This window comes from Mus pahari, chromosome 3 (genome assembly GCF_900095145.1).
Source record: "Mus pahari chromosome 3, PAHARI_EIJ_v1.1, whole genome shotgun sequence".
In the NCBI taxonomy this organism is placed as follows: Eukaryota; Metazoa; Chordata; class Mammalia; order Rodentia; family Muridae; genus Mus; species Mus pahari.
The window spans coordinates 139,398,944-139,419,108 of NC_034592.1; the positions used below are offsets into that span (position 1 = coordinate 139,398,944).

Below are 20,165 nucleotides of genomic sequence, written 5' to 3' on the forward strand. Positions count from 1 at the left end.
TCACTCTGTAGACCAGGCTGGCCTCGAACTCAGAAATCCACCTGCCTCTGCCTCCCAAGTGCTGGGATTAAAGGCGTGCACCACCACCGCCCGGCAAAAACAAAACTTTTAAGACACACAAATATCTCCTCTGAGTTTCAGAGCCAAGAAGGTCTCCGGATGTACCTAAGATGGTAGAGTGCTTACCTACCTAGCTTGCACAAAGCGCTGGAGCCCTGGATGCAGCCTCCAGCAGGATGTAAACTAGGTGTCATGAGCATCCCTGCCATCCCAGCACAGAGGCCAGGGAATCGGGAATCAAAGGTCAGCCTCAGCCACACAGAAAGTTCAAGGCCAGCCTGGGCTACATGAGACTTTACAGAAGAGAAGCAAAACACAGAACAGCACAAAACAGAAGAGTTTGAACTTTCTAGGCTGATCCCCCATTCTGAAGGAAGAGTAAAGTCCACCTCACCTCACTCGGAAGGATCAAGGATCCATCTCCATCCCGAAGGATGCCATCCTTCCCCACCTGGGACAGCATGGTGGGTCTGACCTCTTCACTACCACCTGCCTTGGCCGCCTTCTTACTCAGGATCCTGGCTACCCCCTCGGGTTGATGGTAGCTGGCTGGCGAAAGGGGCTCTGGTTTCTTGGAGCTCTCCTCGCCTGCTGCAGTAGTGGGGCTTGGTGCCCGGCCACACACGTTCCGGAAGAATTCCTGAACAATGCCATACTTGGGAGGCTCAGGCTTGGTTCGGGCCTCAGACATGCCCAGTTTCCACACAGACTCAGTGCTCCCTGAGTGCTCCACCACGCTAAAGAGGCTAGACAACCCATCATTGATGTTCCTCAGTACTGGACTATCCCGTGTGGTGGTGGAGCGAGCCCAGGCGGAGCCATTCTGCTTGCCCTGGTGCAGGTTCCACAGGCTGCGGTCCTTGGTGCTGTCCAATTTGGACACCGATCGCCTCTGGAGCTTGGGTGAGCCATACTTGGGCGAGCAGCATGGCCGCTCAATGCGAGAATGGACCTTGTCCAGAGAGGAAGAGATCTGCTTGCTGCGCACAGACACAAGCGAGGAGCTGCGGGGTGACCAGCTCTTGCTATGGAGGCTGCTGCGGGGTGGGTCGGTCTGAAGACCCACACTGACCGTCCGAATGGTCTGGGTGCCCACGGTGGCCACGCCCACCGTCTGGCTGGATGCGCTCTTCACCTTCCTCTCCAGGGAGCCGGAGCGCATGGCCTGACGCACGCAGTTGGTGATCTCCTTCATGTCGTCACTCATGTTGCCCGACATCTCAAAGTCATGCAAGGCAGCGGGGAAAGCAGGTCCGGAACCCGAGGCGCTGGCCCCGGATCCTCCGTCCAGCCGCTGCCGGGAGAAATTGCACAGCCACCGGCTGTAGGAGCTCTCGGCCAGCCCGTCGGCCTCGGCTGACTCCTTGGGCTTGGCGGTGGTGAAGAGGAAGCCTGGCTCGATGAGGATCTTGCCCTCCTTGTCATGGACCACAGGGACACCCAGGCGCCGGGCCACTGGTGGACTGTAGTAGACTCGGATTCCTGTCTTATCTGGAGCAGTGTAGCTGCGCTGCATCTGTCTCCCTGCAGGCTCCTGACAGGCCAGGCTACCAATGTGGCTACAGTCCCGGGTGGAAATCCCCGCCTTCTCCTTGGCGTCTTTCTCAGGCTCCACCGGCTCAGTACTCACAAAGGCAAAAGCAGGGCCGTTGGGCAGCTTCTTGTTCCGGGCATCCCCGCCAGCAAGGTACGGGGAGCAGTCGAGCAAACTTTCAAACTCAGACATGGAGGAGACTGATTTGGTCCTGGGAAAAGTAAAGGAAGAAAATGGGGTTAGTGGGAAATAACGCGTCAAGCATGCTAGTCTACTTGCCTGGACGTGCACGTGGGGACCAAGCCTGGCTTGCCCGTCTCTTGTATATGGTGCTACTTCCTCAGACCGTCTCTACATGCTTAAGTAGCACAAACACTAGGATCACAGTTGACCTCTCCTCAGAGGAAGCCAGAAACAGCTCTTTCAATTCCCTGAACATAGCCCCTTAGCACACTGGAGGGTCTTTTTTTGTTTTTGTTCTTTTCAAGACAGGGTTTCTCTGTGTAGCCCTGGCTGTCCTGGAACTCACTCTGTAGGCCAGGCTGGCCTCAAACTTAGAAATCTGCCTGCCTCTGCTTCCCGAGTGCTGGGATTAAAGGCGTGCGCCACTACAGCCCAGCTCATGGAGGGTCTTAATGATGAAAACACTATCTTTGCGTATCCCCTTGGCATAACAGTAGGCCCAACAGACACTGCCCATAATCCCCCAAATAGATATCTACCATGATTCAAATTCCAGGGAGAAAAAGAGAACCCTCAAAGGAGCCAAATGGCTTCTTTGTCAGCAAGTGCAGCTGAGGCCCCAGTTTTCCCTACCCAGAATCAACATTAAACTGCAGGCTGCAATCCTCGTGTCCCCAAGCTCTCCAATTCCCCAGTGCCTGGGGTCCCGGGGGGGGGGGGGATGGCATCTGGTGGCTCTCCCAACTCTCATGGGGGTGGGAGTGGACACATGGAGCAGGGGAGAGAGTCAAAGCCAAAAGTCTACAGGGCGTGGGCCAGAGCTGTGGGGTAGAGGACAGGACGTGGGGATGAGCGGCCAGCACCTCTTTAAGCCGGTTCCCCCAAGCTCGGCTTCAGAAACACCCTCCTTGTCATGGGTCTTCTCACTTCGTGCCTGTCAAAGGAAGAGACAAGTAGGTCAGTTCTGGTGACCAGTGTGTGATGGGTGATGACATCAGACCCGTGTGGGAACTGAGCCCAAGTCTCCACACGCGAGTTCTTTCCTCTGGAGGGTAAGGCGCAGTCATTAGCAATCTGTCTGGACCGTTACCTCTCACCCCCTTACAATGGCAATGGGAGCCAGACTCAGGTATCTGGAGTGCAAAGAGGAACCAGAGAAAGAGGGACCATTTGAGACAAAACTCTTTCCACGAGGGCCACTGTACAATTGATGGTCATGACAGTGATTGTGAGATTTTCCTACTCTGGGCCTAGAGACACAGCCCTTGGGGCCCATGAGTAATCAGAAGTGAATCACTAGCCCCGTGAGCCCCTCAAAATCCTCTCTGCTTCAGTTCCCAAGAATAGGCATTTGGCTTTTGTAGCCCCATATCCTGAGTGGTGTGCCATTTCTTCACGCCATCATGAGGAGGGACGATATAAGGGACCTATATGTAACCTTTGTTGCTCAGTTCTTGTGTTCTATGAACAGTTCCCCTGACCTTGTGTGTGAATTCCTCCACTGTGAGTCCACGGACCCACTCAGGACAAGGCCAGGGCAATGAAAAGCTGGGGCCCAGAGATGAAGAGTGACTCACCCAAGACCACACAGCTACTTAGAAGGCCTGTTTTCTGTTGAGGTATAACTGAACTGGCTTGGGGTTTCTCCCACAGCAGAGAAGCCTTCCTAAGTCCACATCCATGGGCAGCAGTCACGGGGTAGTGACTCTGGGGCTAAGGAGGCTGTGGCTTCTGGGACAGAGTTAGCATCCCTCTGTCACATTTCTCACAAGCAAGGAATTTTCTGGTACAGTCAGGGCCAATAGGACGTGGGTATTAGAGATGCCCTCACCTCTTTCCAGCTGTTGTCTTGCTTCTCCATGTCCGAGTGCTTCAGGACCCAGGGCTCAGCAGCCTTCTGCAGCTGAGAAAGACAATAGGGTGTGTGCTGGGTGTGGGGGTGGGGGGCAAGGCTACTCAGAGCAGGGCCACTCTCCAGTCTCAATTCTATAGGCCACATGACCCACCCACAACATATGCCCGGCATTGGCTTCTCAATAGATAGTACCTCTGAGCCCGCACAAGGTGGATTTGGAAACCAGTAATACAAGCAAGCAGTTACTGGCAGGCTTCTTGCTGACCTGGCTAATAGAGCTAACAGGTGCTATGTTACATTACCCTGTATGACAGTTCACAGAACAGCTAGGGCAGCAGACAAGCAGTAGCTAGTTCACCCGGGGACCATGCTGCAATCCTGCCGACTCCTGAGGTGTTCCCCGGAGCACCACACTTCCATGTACACATCAGCTCACTTAACCCTTATAGCAGACATAGGAGCAGGCGTGACTGTGGTTACTTCCATGTATCAGGTGAGAGGATAAAGTCAACAGAAGGAGGGCCCAGATGTGCGCAGTTCAGGCAGCAACTGGGATGACGGGCACCTCACCGCTTTGCTCCCACAGGGGGTGACTCGCCCTAGTTTCCCCAGAGCTTTCCCAGTGTTAGTAAGGCTCGTGTCCTCGCCCCAAACCTTTCAGTCTTGAAAAAGCAAGTAGGTTTTGCCTTCCACTTCCCAGAGGTCCAATGAAGTCTTAAGCAACACCAGGACAGGCTGGCTACCTGTTGGCACCTGAACCCGTCTCAAGCTTTGCTTACTAGGAATCCAATGTAAGACAGACAGAACGGGGCGGCAGCAACAAAAGCCATCTCGGCATGAATGAACAGCAATCACAGATGAAGATGTAAGCCAAGGCCCAGTGGGGGGGGGGGGGACTAGGAGCAACGTGCCATTTTTGTGGCTAGCTCTTTTATTCCCTTGGCTGTCCTGAGGGATAAGACTGAACAGCCATCCTCCTTGTGTAGATGTAGCCCAGAGATCAGAGGGGATTTGATTAGAGCCAGGAGCCCCTTTGTGGTGGTTTGAATAAAAATGAGCCCCATAGGCTTATAAGGAGTGGCACCATTAGGAGGCGTGGCCTCATTGGAGGAAGTGTGTCACTGGGGGGGTGGGGCATTTGAACTTTCAAATGCTCAAGCCAGGCCCATTATCACTCTCTCTTTGTGCTACCTTTGGATCTGGCTGCAGAACTCTTAGTCACCTCACCAGCACCACGTCTGCCTGCAGGCCACCATGCTGCTCGACATGATGATAAGGGACTAAACCTCTGGGACGGCCAACCAGCCCTGATTAAATGTTTCCTTTTAAGAGCTGCGATGGTCAAGGTGACTCGTCATAGGGGAGAACAAAGACTAAAGACACTCGTCCTATCTGTTGTTCTGTGGGTTTCTTGACTGAGCTAGTTTCACCTAGAGCACAGCTTATACAGACGTCGGGGCTGACCTCTATGGTCCTAGCTCGGGAGAACTGAGCACACCAGGCTAGTCTGGGCCAAGTACTGAGATACGCAGAGTCTCAAAACAAAATAAAAAAAGGACAGGGGGAAGGAGGAAGAAAATAAGACATACAGGATGCAGCTTGGGTGTCCTGGTTTGAACAGAGGGAAGCAAATCAGTATCAAAAGGTTGCAGGAGACCTGAGCTACGAAACCAACAAATTCCAGACATGGGCGCTGCTGGGAAATTAAGTACAAGAGTGAGCACCAGGGAGCTGGCAGATCCCAGCAGCGTGCTCACACCTCACTAAGCAGAGCACTGATTTGGTTTCATGATTTCCAAATCATTAAAAAAAGATATTAAAAGTTGGGCAGTGGTGGTGCATTCCTATAATCCCAGCATTTGGGAGGCAGAGGCAGGAGGATCTCTGTGAGTTTGAGGCCAGCCTGGTCTACACAGAGCAAATTCCAAGACACTCAGAGCTACAAAGATAAACCCTGTCTCAAAAAACCAAATGATGATGAAGGAGAAGGAGAAGGAGAAGGAGAAGGAGAAGGAGAAGGAGAAGGAGAAGGAGAAGGAGAAGGAGCAGGAGCAGCAGCAGCAGCAGCAGCAGCAGCATTCATAGACAGGAGGTGGTCAGATGGTACAAAAAGATGCTCTGATCAGCTTTCCACATGGCACAGGGGATGTGGTTTGATTTGTGGGTGTACCAAGTCTGAACTTGCCACATATAGAAACCAAGAAAATGTGACCCTCAGAGGTAAAATATTTCTCTAGCTAGTGAGTGTGATAGTAGAGAAAACCCTGCAGGGGGTCAGCTCAAATCAAGAATCTACCAGATGTTAGGGTTACAGAAATGGCTCAGCAGTTAAAAGCACTTGTTTCCAGAGGACTCAGGATCAGTTCCCAGCACCCACATGGCAGCTAACAACAATCTATAACCGTAGTTCTGGGAAATCTGACACTAGGCAGAGAATACCAGGCAGGAATATGGTGCATGTACATATAAGCAAGCAAAACACTCAGCTACATTAAAAAAAAAAAAAAAAAGGAAATCTTTAAAAAAAACAATCCAACAGATGTGAGGAGGTAGCATATTTCCGTCCTGTCAGAAACAGGACATTTTGGCTCATTCTTCTCTTCTGCAAAGTGGCCTTACAGGACTCAGAGGGTTTAAGATGGCAGTTGGAGAAGACATACAAAGATGGTGGCTCTCAGAGGGATGCTCACCTGCCTCATTAGGTGAGTCCAAAGACTGGAGGGTCATAAGAACTGGCAAGAAACAAGCAAAGCGGGTCTGCACACTGCTCTGACACCCAGACACACAGACACCCAGACAGGCAGACAAACAGTGGGGAAGCCCCTCTGAAATTTTCTTTCACTCACTCTCTAACCATGTGAGAGCCTGTGATTACAGCATTGTAAATACTGTACACACACACACACACACACACACACACACACACACGTGCACACGACAGTAGGGGGCTGCTTTCTGCTTGTTTGGTTTTTTTGAGACAGGGTTTCATGTGAACCAGGCTGGCTTCAAACTCACTAAGTAGCTGAGGGTAATGACCTTGAACCTCTAATCTTCTGCCTTTACCTCCCCAAAAAATGACAGCCATGAGCTGCCACACATTGTTCCTGTGGTGCTGGGAATCCAGCCCAGGGCTTCATGCGTGCTAGGCCAGTGCACTACCAACTGAGTGACGTCGCCAGCTTCAAACCAAACATGGAGGCTGGACTCTGTTCGTGTGGAATGAATGGGAGTCAAACAGCAGTTAAACTGAGCGAGGCTCTCCTCTCCTCGGAAGAGGGAAGTGCACACGCAGGAACACAATGACTCAATTAGTGAAAACCAACCCAGACAGAAATCCTTCCACAGTTGTATACCTACAGAACAAAAGGGAGGGAGCCGGACGGAATTTGGTTTTGGTAATACTTAGGTCTTTGTTTCCCTCTCTGGTCAGAGGACTCTCGCTTTCCTTTTTTTTTTTCTTTTTTATTATTATTTATTTATTATATGTAAGTACACTGTAGCTGTCTTCAGACACTCCAGAAGAGGGCGCCAGATCTCGTTAAGGATGGTTGTGAGCCACCATGNGATGGTTGTGAGCCACCATGTGGTTGCTGGGATTTGAACTCAGGACCTTTGGAAGAGCAGTCGGGTGCTCTTACCTGCTGAGCCATCTCTCCAGCCCAGACTCTCGCTTTCCTATGGGAACCGCTCTTCCCTTTTGGGTCCTGGGTCTCGACAGGCCCCACCGATGGGCACATGATCGACACCTGCTCAGTGAGAACTTGTGAGACAAGAGCACTTCCTTATTGCAACTGCTAAGTGATCGAGAAACGTCAGCCTTCACCGAGGCTGCCACGTGTACGAGCAAAGGAGGCAAGCGCTGGCGCTGGGAAGGGAAGGGTCCGATTCTGGCTGCTTCCCCTGAGCCCTGGGCTCCAGCTATCACTGCACCAGAGCCTCACCTGACTGAGGCGGTTCTGCAGCTCCTTCACCTGCTGCTCCACCTGCTGCTTCTCTCCCTGCAGCCGCTCCACCAGCTGAAGCTTCTCCTGGCTCCAGTGGCGCTCGCTCAGCTGCAGCTGCCTCGTCAGCTCCATGACGGTGCTGTAGGACTCTGCCAGGAGGTGTTGCTGCTCCTCGCGCTCTCTCTGCAGTGCAGCCTTCCAGTCGGGCCCGGGCCTCTCGCTGGCACCCTTCCCGGCCTTCAGCTCCATCTGCGGGAAGAAGCGCCAGCTAGCTGGATAGTGGCAGGGGACACAGGCTCCAAACCCATACCGGGGAGGTCTTCAGGGACCTTCCGTGCTATGGGCCCCTTTCTACATACAAGACAGACCCGGAACCCAATGTTCGCTTCCTCCGCCTCTGTAAGAAAAGCACCATTCCTGTCCCTCACTGAGGCTCCAAGGGGCTAGGTAAGCATTCCACACCCTGCTACAAAAGGCAGAGCCCTGGCTACTGATAACCAAACGTTTATCAGTTCTTACAGCAGCACCAGTTTCTACGGCTGGAAGACTTTTTTTTTTTATTAGATATTTTCTTCATTTACATTTCAAATGTTCAAATGCTATCCTGAAAGTCTCCTATACCCTCCCCCCTGCCCTACTCCCCAACCCATCCACTCCCGCTTCCTGGCCCTGGCATTCCCCTGTACTAGGGCACAAGATCTTCGCAAACTCAAGGGCCTCTCCTCCCATTGATGACCGACTAGGCCATCCTCTGCTCCTCTGCTACATTTGCAGCTAGAGACATGAGCTCTGGGGGTACTGGTTAGTTCATATTGTTGTTCCACCTATAGAGTTGCAGACCCCTTCAGCTCCTTGGGTACTTTCTCTAGCTCCTCCATTGGAGGCCCTGTGTTCCATCCAATAGATGACTGTGAGCATCCACTTCTGTATTTGTCAGGCACTGACATAGCCTCACAAGAGATGGCTATATCAGGATGGAAGACATTCTTTATTCCCTATTGCTACTCCTTGAAAGCTGGGCCTCACCTTGTCTCAGAGGCCTGCACGGGGACATGTACACACAGTCACATAATATGCTGGTCCAAGAATGGTCCAGCATATTTTTCTCAGCCTTGACCTCATCATAGGGAGGCAGGAAAGAAACATACAGACTTAGGACTCACTGCCCATGGATCTAGAACGCCAATCCTTATGAGGCTGGTCCTAGAGCCAGAGCTCCTGGGACAGCTGGGCCTGGGAAGCAGTTAGGGGCGAAGGGGAACGCTGAAAGGTGAAGTTGGAAGGGAGACGGGCCTCCACAGGGTGAGGAAGAGCACAGGGCTCAGGAAAATGCGAGGAGTCTCCACACACCAGGAGAGGGTGGAAACACACCCACGGGAACAAGGAGGTCAGAAACCTGGGGGGCAAGAGCGAGCCTGCTACTTAATACCTAGGAGAGAAACCTAACTCCTCTGGGCCTGCTTGGCCATCTGGCCAGCAGAGACCTTCAGCGTGCCTGTCTCCCATGGCCACAGATGGCAAGGAAGGCACCCGGAAGCCAAGATGTGCTGGAGGCGGCCAGGGTCCCAGTCCGGAGAAGCAGCCTCAGCGTTTTCTGCCTTCCTATTTGTCAGGCTAGAGTTGGGAAACAACTTGCCCCCAGGCACACAGCAGATGCCAGCCCCCGGCGATGCTGGTGAGAGCACCTTTAGTCAGGCTGGGGGGCTGGAGGGTAGACCCCTGTTAGCAGGGGCTGGGAGTCCTTAGGACGAGAGAAGAAAGTGAATGAGGGTGGCAGCCAGCGGAGCCCAGACAGGAGTGTGCAGCCTGTTGCCAAGTACAGGTGTGAGGGCAGAGGACGCCCTAGGGAGTCAGGTCCTGAGCTTATGTGTACTCTTGACATGGGCACAGTCATATCACAGACACCTGGCAACCCTGGGTCCCAGGGAGACATGGCAAAGCCGTTTGTCCCACCAGGGTGAGGCTCAGAGGGAAACGAAACGGCACGCCTTCCTCTGTGTGTGGGAGATGTTAATAGTGTATGAAGATATCTGCCACAGCAGCCACCTCTAATATTCGCAGCCTGGAGACAGCTTCCCTTCAGAGTGCTCCTGCCCAGATTAGCTGGGCTTGTCCCCTGATACTGTGGTATACCATAATCGCTGCCTCCTGGTTTATCTGCATCCATGCCCACCTCTGGTGCTCTAATCAACTTCGTGGTAAATAGGCTGAGCTTCCAGAGCTCCACAGAGAGTCCAGATCGCCTGAGCCCAGTTTTCTATGTATCCTTGTGTTTGTCTGTCTTTTCTTCACCCTCTTAACACCCTAGTCAGGTCTATTAGGAGCCATGCAGGATGTGACACGCAGGATGGCGTGGAAGCATTCTGTGAGTCCACAGTGCAGCCTACACTCTTTTTGTTTTGTTTTGTTTTTTGTTTTTCAAGACAGGGTTTCTCTGTGTAGCCCTGGCTGTCCTGGAACTCACTTTGTAGACCAGGCTGGCCTCGAGCTCAGAAATCCGCCTGTCTCTGCCTCCCGAGTGCTGGGATTAAAGGCGTGCGCCACCACTGCCCGGCCGCAGCCTACATTCCTGTCAATCTCTCTGGGGCACACGGTGAGGTGCAGGGGACCCTGTGCATCCTTAGCACCCTCCTCCGAGACCTGACTGTCTAGATCTGGGCTGGGAAAAAGGAAGGGACTGTCCCTAACAAGCAGGGAGGTTTACCTGCGAGGCGTGGCCCTTGAGCTCTGCTCGCTCTGTCTCCCAGGTGGCCTTGGCCTTTGCGAACTGCTGCTGAAGTTCAGTGAGACCCCGACGCTCATCCCGGAGCAGCCAGCACAGCTCCTTCAGGGTGACCTTCATGTCGGCCAGGGTCTTGATGTACTCATTAGGCTGCCGACGGAGTAAGGCCTGGTCAGAAACTTTGTGAGGGCAGAGAGGGCAGCCCTGGCATAGCTGACTCACCCAGGAGTCCAGCTGGGGCCCTACCAGCTTCAGAGAGGTCTCCTCAGGTCCTCTCACCAATAAAATGGGGCTGATGGCCTGTCCTAAATAGCTGAGCTGAGCAGCAAGTCTCATACACTGTGAATTCTATTCCAGGGGCAGCTACTCTGTCCAAATACAGAGAAACAACCTCTCCTAGGCTTAGCAGGCTCCAGGCTGCAGGTCTCTCCTCTCTGCCTGATGTCTCCATGGATCCCCTCAAATGGCGCCAGACTGGATCCCAAGCCCCTTTCCTGGATCCTTACACACTGCTCGCCCTCACTCCAGCTCACTATAGAACCCTAGGGGGTGACTCCACGGCCACCTCCAACCTGTGGCTTGATTTGACAGTTCTTACTTAAGGTCTTACTTAAGGGTCTTGGTGAGACCCTGGCCTGGTATATCCTCGCCCTCCCACAATGTCCCACTGGCCAGGGCCACTCCAGCACACCTTGCCACACCTCTGCACATGCCGTCCTCTAGGTTCAATATGGCCTTTTTTTCTGTTCTGAATTCGACAAGCCCCTATTCATCCATGGAAACGCATGACATGGGACCCCAATTCTCTAACACTGTTTCCTATACAACAAACAGATGAACTGCTCCCCTTACTTGTGACCTCGGCCTTCTGTCACTACCCTGGGATGTCCCCCTAGCACTGAGCAACTGGTGGGCCAGAATCCAGGCGATAACCATCTGCAGACCCTTTGACCAGTCAGGGCTGAGAAGATAGCAGGAAGTGCTCATTAATGAGCGAGTTACACACAGTTAGGGTAGGACCTGAAGGGGTTAAACACACCGTGTTCTGGGTCCAGCTGTCCCCTGTGCAGGCCTTGTTATCCGAGTGCTGGGCGTTCATCTCCTCTTCCTCCATCAGCAGATACAGTTCCTTCATGCTGTTCACCTGGTTTGAGAAACCACATTCAACAGACTCAGCCTTCAAAGGACGGAGACCCCGGCAAGCAGTCCAGATAGCATGTGGCCCACTCGCCAACCTGGTACTGTTCAGGGCAAGAGGCGGAACTCAGGTCCCGCATTTCCCCTTCTTCCAGCCCCGCGCTAAGGCTATGCTCAGCCATACCTCCAGGAAGTCATCCTCCTCGCTGGGCAGAACCTTGCCCTGCCGCCAGCGCTTCAGGAACCACCGGAGCTTCATGAAGAGCAGCAGGAAGTTGTGCTTGAACTGCTGGGACTCCTGCACCAGTATGTTCTTCTCTTGGCTCCAGAACTTCTGCTCCAGTCGCCGCTGGAGGCTCAGACTCTGCAGCTCAAACTCCCGTCTCAGCAGCGCCCTCTGCTGGTCTTCCTTCAGCTGTCATGACAGGGGTGAGCAAGGGAGGCCCCAGTTCATTCCAGAACCAGACAAGGGTAGAGGAGAGGCACTGATGGCAAGTGCCTACTGGGGACCCCTGCCAGGGCTTCTACAGCCAGCAGCCCATTGTATCCAGGGAAGAAGAACTCTCACGAACAGCAGCAGTGGGCTGGAGAGACAGCAGTCACTAAAGTGCCCTCCACACAAGCCCAAAGACCAGAGTTCACTCTCCAGAACCTGCCTACAGAAAGCTCAGCCGCCCAGCATGGTGGCATAGGTGAGCCCAGGTGTCTGAGGGACGATCTCTGGACACCATACTCTGAGCACTACAGAGCAGCAGGTGTTTCCCACGCGCTCACACTGCTGCGTGGGGACTGCAGAGAGGGTGGGCGCAGAGCAGAGGCGTGCTGGTTGGAAGGCTGAGAAACAGGAAGCACCCCAGGGAGTGACACTGGTTCACAGCTAAGGGAGCCAAAGGCCTGGCATGTATGGATCTGAGCAAAGCACGCGGGCTCTGTGCTGTCTGCAATCTGCCTGCCTCTTCAGCTCGTCCTACCACGCACCACCGATCAGTAAAGTGGGGGCATCTCATAAGGGAGGAGTATGAATGAGGCCGGCCTGCAGGCTATAATGTGTTCAAGGTGGGTTCCGTGGGCCGTCCGGTGAGGTGTTTTTTAATTTTTACACTCGCTTACTGTTTTGTATGTGTATGGCTGGGCACGGCTGCCGTGGCATGTGTGTGCTGGTCAGACGACTCGAGCAGGTTATCTCTCTCTCACTGTGTGGGTCCTGGGGATCAAACTCGAGCTGTGAGGCTGGGTGGCAAGTGTCTATCCATCTCACCAGCCTGAACACTAAGGTTTAAGAAATGTTATTACAAGCCGGGCGTGGTGCCACACGTCTTTAACCCCAGCACTCGGGAGGCAGAGACAGGTGGATATCTGAGTTCAAGGCCAGCCTGGTCTACAAAGTGAGTTCCAGAACAGCCAGAGCTACACAGAGGAACCCTGTCTCGAAAAACCAAAAAAAAAAAAAAAAAAATGTTATTACAGGGGCTGGAGAGATGGCTCAGCGGTTAAGAGCACTGACTGCTCTTCCAGAGGTCCTGAGTTCAATTCCCAGCACCCACACAGTGGCTCACCACTATCTGTAATGGGATCTGATGCCCTCTTCTGGTGTGTCTGAAGACAGCTACAGTGTACTCATATACATAAAATAAAATGAATCTTTAAAAAAAGAAAGAAAGAAATGCTATTATAGATCTGATCCACAGCCAGGCTTGATATGGGCACCATATCACAGACAGGAAACTGAGGCCAAGAGATGAAACAAGAGCTGGAGAGATGGCTCAGTGGTTAAGAGTACTAGCTGCTCTCCCTGAGGTTCAATTCCTAGCACGCACATCAGGCAGATCGAAGGAAACCTGACACTTCTGGTCTCTGCAGACACCTACACAGACATGCATGTATACACATACACAGACATGCATATATATATATATATATATATACACATAACTACATAGCCTACATAGACATGCACATATACACACACATCTACACAGACGTGCATATATACATACACATCTACATGTAATTAAAGGTAAAAAAAATCTTTAAAATTTTTTTTTTTTTAAAAAAAGAGGTGAAACAGAGACAGGCATGGTAATGAATGTCTTTAATCCCAGCACCCAGGAGACAGAGGCAGGAGGATTTCTGAGTCAAAATCAACTCAGTCAACATATCAAGTGGAGAATCAGGGTCTTAAACAAACACACAACAAAGCAAGGCCCAGAAATATTAAACAGGCTCACCGTCATGCAGACAGCTATTACCATGTGCATGGCTCCAGCCCAGTCTAGCTGCTGACAGCCACAAACTCAGTGACACCCTGGCAGGGCGCAAGGGTGGGGAAACTTGGGTTTCCCCAGTATTATCCCCTTCTGAAGATCCTGCTTTTAGTAGTGTTTGATTTCTTCCTATGCTGGGAACAGAACCCAGAGCCTCTCACGGGCTGGTCAAGTGTTCTACCGAAGAGCTATCCCATGGCCTCTTTACCTTCCCTTCTGAGACAAGCTGTAGTAGGTAAAAAAAAATCAAACAAAACAAAACAAAACAAAAAAACCCTGTGGTACAAACCCACCTGGACCATTTTCTGGTTGAAGCTGTCAGCCTCCTCCTTCCGGAGCTGCCGCTCCTGGGACAGCTGCTCTTGCAAGCCCCGGAGGCTGTCATGGGCCTCGGCCAGGACCAGCTGAAGCTCCTTGATCTACGTGGGGTGGGGGCCAGACAAGGAGGAGGGAGAAGACACAGGCTGTGGTCAAAGAACAGCAGTTGTAAGGAGTCAACAGAAAACTGGACGGGAGTCACCTCTCTCTACCAGGCACAGCACTGTCCTTGCCTAGCGGGTCATCAGGAAAATCACACAGAACAGTACATGTCAAACCCTTCCAATATAATTTAAACATTTCTCTCTTGCAAACGTAGCTGCAGAAAAGAAAAATTCTGTGCAAACTAAATTTAAGTCACAAAGTTGTTCATAGTCTCTGTACTGGGTAGTTTTGTGTCAACTTGACACAAGCTGGAGTTATTACAGAGAAAGGAGCTTCAGTTGGGGAAATGCCTCCACGAGATCCAGCTATAAGGCATTTTCTCAATTAGTGATCAAGGGGGGAGGTCCCCTTGTGAGTGGTGCCATCTCTGGGCTGGTAGTCTTGGGTCTATAAGAGAGCAGGCTGAGCAAGCCAGGGGAAGCAAGCCAGTAGAGAACATCCCTCCATGGCCTCTGCATCAACTTCTGCTTCCTGACCTGCTTGAGTTCCAGTCCTGACTTCTTTCAGTGATGAACAGCAATGTGGAAGTGTAAGCTGAATAAACCCTTTCCTCCCCAACCTGCTTCTTGGTCATGATGTTTGTGCAGGAATAGAAACCCTGACTAAGACAGTCTCTTTAATTGATTAAATTAACTGATTAAATTTAATGGAGTACTTATTTCTGATGAAGAGTCTCACAGGCTGGTCGCAAACTCCTGAGCTCAAGGTATCCTCCTGCTTCAGCTCGCCTAGGTAGCTGGGTGCTCGCCACTCCCAAGCTAGGGCACTGTTTATAATTAAAAATTTAGACACAATTTAAAAGATAAATGAGGTTTCAAATGTGTTTAGTGGGTCTACATGTGTAAAGTTGCATTCAGATGTTCAGTTACAAATGCTGTCTTTGTGCATTGTTACATAACAGAATTATGGTGAATGTCAGTGTGGTTAACTACAGAATGATCTTGCTTTTTCTTTGTATCTTCATGTAATAATGCTGCTCAGAAATTTAATTGTGCTTATTTGTGGATTCCAGTGACTATGGAGTAAGATCATTTTTAAAAAGTTAACCAAATTCTCCATTTTCTGGGGAAATTGTGTTTTAAAAGCATTTAGAGCTAAATGAAGTTAATTTGTTCCTGGGCTGTCAAGATGGCTCAGCAGATAAAGGTGCTTACAGCCAAGCATCAGGACCTGAGTTTGATCCCTGGGACCCACATGGTGGGAGGAGAGAACCAACTCCTATAAACTGTCTGCTGACTTATACACAATGTGCACACACCCACACACTAGAATGTGCACACACCCACACACTAGAATGTGCACACACCCACACACTAGACAGATAGACAGACAGATAGATGAAAAGATAGATAAATGTAATAAGTATTTTTAAAACCTGTTCTTTTATAAGTCTTTTATAGGAGACTAGAAGGGAACACTGACATCTAGAGTCTTCTTATGATTCTAGGTGTTAATTACAAAACAAGATCACGAGCTTGAGGCCAGCGTGGGTTACATAGCAAGACCTTGTCCAAAGCACCGAAGGGGAGAGAAGTGTTCAGATTGTGAAAAGCCATAGGCACCTGTTCGCCATCCCTTCTCCCTCTATGCCCTTCCCTCTGTGTGTGTGTGAGTGTGAGTGTATGTGTGCATATGTGTCCATGTGTGCATGTGCATGTGTGCAGTGCATGTGTGTATGTGCATGCATGTGTGATGCATATGTGTATCCATGTGTAATGCATGTATGTGCACATGTGTGGTGCATATGTGTGCATGTATATATGTATGTGTATGTATGTGTGGTACATGGGTGTGTGTGTGCATGTTCACATGTGTCTGCCTGTGTGTGTATGTGAGTGCATGTGTGTGCACATGCATGTGTGTGCATTGGTGCTGGGGATTGGGCACAAGGCCTCACCCGTGCTGAGCAAGTGCCTCATCACTGAGTTATAGCCCCATCCATCACTACTTTGCTGTTATTCCCCAGATGAGATGAAGTGGGCATGAGGCAGGCGGATCACCAGAACCTGTGAGTTTGAGAGCAGCCTGAGCAACACAGTGAGACTCCATTGCAAAAAACAAGTATTAAGTATTTCTGGTGACAGGAATGTTGCTTCTAACACATTGCACAGGAACAGAAGAGTGGAAATGGTCCCAGGCATAGCAGGTGTCCTGCTGTGAAAAAAAATGTGGCCAATAATATAATTTGGCAGTCTCTGCGGTGACACGTGGCGTGTCTTGTACACCTGTACTGTAATAAAAGTCTTTGCAGTTCTGGGCAAAGTGTCATGTGCCTGTAATCCCAGCACTTGGAAGTTGGAGGCAGGAGGATGGTAAGTTTGAAGTAAGCATAATCTAATTACTGAGACCCTGGCTCAACAAAGAAACAAAAAAAAACCTCTTAAATAGAAGTCAGGCGCCTGGCCCTGCACATCACTCTTGGAGTGGGGGTTGGCACTGTGTTTAGTCATAGCTACTCAGTAAGAAGGAAGGAAACTGAGTCAAGGTATAAATGAGTCAACACAAACAAGCCTATTTTCACCTCAGAAAACAAGATCTAAGCACCTCAGGTTGTTTCCTCCTCCTCCTCCCCCTCCTCTCTCCCTTTCCTTCTCTGTGTCTATCCATCTCCTGACTGGGGAATCATAGCCAAGGCTACATAGCACTACAGCTTAGCTCCATGTCCAGACAGCGTTTTCCTCTTCCTCCTTCGGCATGGTTACGAGGACAGCCAGACCACCTCACTGGACAGGTGGACCCTTCAGTTCCAGGGAGCTTCCCAGGCTCAGGAGGACAGGGAACGTCTCAAAGATCAGAGAATCTTAGCAACTCTAGAAATTATAAAAGTTGTGGTGGGAAAGCCGGGCCCATGGGAGTGGACGTGTCGAAGGTCACACCACCGGACCAGCAGAGTGACTCAGCACTCAGGATCCCTGAGTCCAAGTGACTTGTCAAGGACACCGACCTCATCCTCACCCCTAGAGGCCAGGCCAACAACACTGTGAGGCTCTGTACTGGTCCGTGGCAAACCTGACAATTTACGGGAGTGAAATGACTTACCCGAGACTTCACAGCCAGCACCTAGAGATGCACAACACGAACACTCAGACAGCCTGAATGGAGAGGCCATTACATCTCTGTTTCATAAGTTAGTCATTTCAAGATGGCCTCCAGTTCAGCATTCCTCAGCATTCTGACACTGGGATTACAGTTTGATATCACGTCCCATGGTCCAGCTAAGCTTCCTTTAACTAGACCACGGGATTGATTCAAATTCCCTTTTTTCTTTCTTTCCTTTTTTTTTTGGCCTTGGCTGTCAGAAGCTTTTTTTTTTTTTTTTGTCTTTCGAGACAGGGTTTCTCTGTGTAGCTCTGGCTGTCCTGGAACTCACTTGGTAGACCAGGCTGGCCTCGAACTCAGAAATCCACCTGCCTCTGCCTCCCGAGTGCTGGGATTAAAGGCCTGCGCCACCAAGCCCGGCGGCTGTCAGAAGCTTAAAACCAAACAGAATGCTTAAAACCTATACCATCCTCCTCCAAGGGCCACCCTGCTGGCTTTCGGGAGGTCCTAGCCAATCGGCTTTCACCCAACAGTTAGCTTAGGCCTAGACCCACCTCAGAGGCATAGGAATCATTATCTTCAGCTCGGTAAGGCCTGAAGTTCCGACTAGGGTCAGGCTTGGACTCCAAGTCCCCGGCACGGAAGGCCTCTCGGATCCTGGGCTCCCACTCCAGCAGGTCTCTGAAGTCAGGTGGCTACAAGCAGAAGAGATCCATAGTGAGAGGCCCAAGGAGTGCTCCAAAGGTTCCCCCACCAGGCCTCAGCCGCATAACAGGCTTTGTCCACGTGAGAGGGAGCCCCGGGTGAATCAGCTTTCCCAGGGTGCGCAGCCACAACTCATTTGCTCATTGCAGAACGAGCAATGAGGCAAGCGGAAACACTAATTTTGTGAATGGCTCTTACGCAAAGCCCTCTGAAACAATTCCATCACCCTGTGACCTGTGTGGTCCCTGCTCACTCTTACTTCAGGAAGCGGGAGACTCAAAACGGGCCTTCCCACGTGTTTTAAGAAGCAATCTGAAGCCACAGCAGCACAGTTGAAGCTGCTACCATCCAGTCCTGTGCAGTGCAGTGCAGGGCCACACAGCAATTTCCTGCCATTCTCTCAGGATGAAAACCACACCACTCCATGTTCCCTGCAGCCTCACAACTCTGTCCTGTTCCTTAGACCTACCCTGTTCCTTCTCTTAATGATCTGAGCCTCTTCAAGATCTAAATAAGTTCCTGGTAAAAACCATTTCTCATGTCACATCCACAGGCTTGACAGACTGACAATTATTTCCTCCTCACTAGGCGGTGGGATCTTTCGAGTGAGGATCCTATTCCTACCTGGTTCTGCAGACCACCGCCCATCCAGTGCTAAGCACGAGGGGTAAGAACCATCCACAAGGGATCCCAGCTAGCGGACAGGGAAGGCAGGGCGTGAGGAAGCACACTGCCCAGCGACAGTAGCCATAACATGAAGCTAAGAGAGCAAACCCAAGCACAGGAGAGGCTGTGTGGGGAAGGGTCAGAGGGGCGCTCCCAGGATGCAGCTAGCCTCAAGCATCTGAGATGTGTAACTGCAATGAAGGATCTGCAGCTCAATCTTTTGTTTGGTTGTTTGGTTGGTTTTTTTGAGACAGGGTTTCTCTGTATAGCCCTGGCTATCCTGGAACTCACTTTGTAGACCAGGCTGGCCTCTGCCTCCCGAGTGCTGGGATTAAAGGCGTGAGCCACCACGCCCAGCCTGCTGCTCAATCTTATGCTTTGTTAATTTAATGTTTAAAATTTGTCTTGGGAGTTTTGGGTTGTTTCTGTTCTGTACCGGGGATAGAACCTGTGCCTCCCACTAAGGCTGGTCCTTTACCACCGAGGCACAGCCCCACATGGCTGTGCACGTGACCGACGTACCGAACATCACCAATCAAGGCAGCCTACAGAGGGCTGGTGAGATGGCTCAGTGGGTAAGAGCACCGACTGCTCTTCCGAAGGTCCGGAGTTCAAATCCCAGCAACCACGTGGTGGCTCATAGCCATCCGTAACAAGATCCGACTCCCTCTTCTGGAGCTGTACGACAGCTACAGTGTACTTACATAGAATAAATAAATAAATAAATTTTTAAAAAAGACGGTCTACAGAGACATTGGCAGGAAGTGGTAGGTACGGACACGAGGTTTATTTTGAATGTATTTGCACTAATGCGTTTTAAATTTTTCTACAAGTGTCTTTTCTCTTTTATTTTTTTCTGGGTAGCATGTCATGGATATCAAGACTAAGCTTCTCCAAAGCTGATCAAAAGGTTTAAAATAATTTTTAAATTTAATATTAAGGACTGGTGGTGGGCAGTGGTGGCACGCACCTTTAATCCCAGCATTCTGGGGGCAGAGGCAGGCAGATCTCTATGAGTTCAGGGTTAGCCTGGTCTACAGAGTGAGTTCCAGGACAGCCAGGACTACACAGTGAGACCCTGTCTTGAAAACCCAAAAAGAAGTGGGGAATGGGGATCTGGCAAGCTAGCTTACCAGGTAAAGGTACCTGACTCCAAGCCTGACAACCTGAACTATCCCCAGGACCATCCATCCGAGACCGACTCCTGCGACCGCCACATGTGCACCACACCGGCTCCCCCGAATCCCACCAAATAAGTGCAATAATTTTAGTTACAAAAGAGACAGGAAAAGGAGGGGCTGCCCTAGAGAAATGGCCCAACAGTTAAGATCCACTGATGCTCTTTAAAAGGACCCGAGTTCAGCTTTTATCACCCTAATCAAGGTGCTCACGACCACCTTCAACGCTAGCTCTGGGGGCTCAAGCACCATCCTCTGCCTTCTGTGGGCACACACACACACACACACACACACACACCTGCACACACACACACCTGCACACACACACACCTGCACACACACACACCTGCACACACACACACACCTGCACACACACACACACACACACACACCTG

General features: G+C 51.1%; 1 protein-coding gene across 1 annotated transcript in view; it reads right to left on the minus strand.

Moving 5' to 3' along the window:
• The window catches only part of Soga1 (suppressor of glucose, autophagy associated 1), a 71,093-nt gene that overhangs the window by 10,459 nt on the left and 40,469 nt on the right, over positions 1-20,165 (minus strand). The window contains exons 6-14 of the mRNA XM_021192187.2: positions 17,776-17,916; positions 13,993-14,118; positions 11,620-11,850; positions 11,338-11,442; positions 10,281-10,448; positions 7,574-7,825; positions 3,609-3,680; positions 2,641-2,711; positions 455-1,805 (exon numbers count right to left, since the gene is read on the minus strand). Coding sequence (XP_021047846.1) covers positions 455-1,805; positions 2,641-2,711; positions 3,609-3,680; positions 7,574-7,825; positions 10,281-10,448; positions 11,338-11,442; positions 11,620-11,850; positions 13,993-14,118; positions 17,776-17,916 — 2,517 coding nt within the window. The remainder of the gene's footprint in view (positions 1-454; positions 1,806-2,640; positions 2,712-3,608; positions 3,681-7,573; positions 7,826-10,280; positions 10,449-11,337; positions 11,443-11,619; positions 11,851-13,992; positions 14,119-17,775; positions 17,917-20,165) is intronic.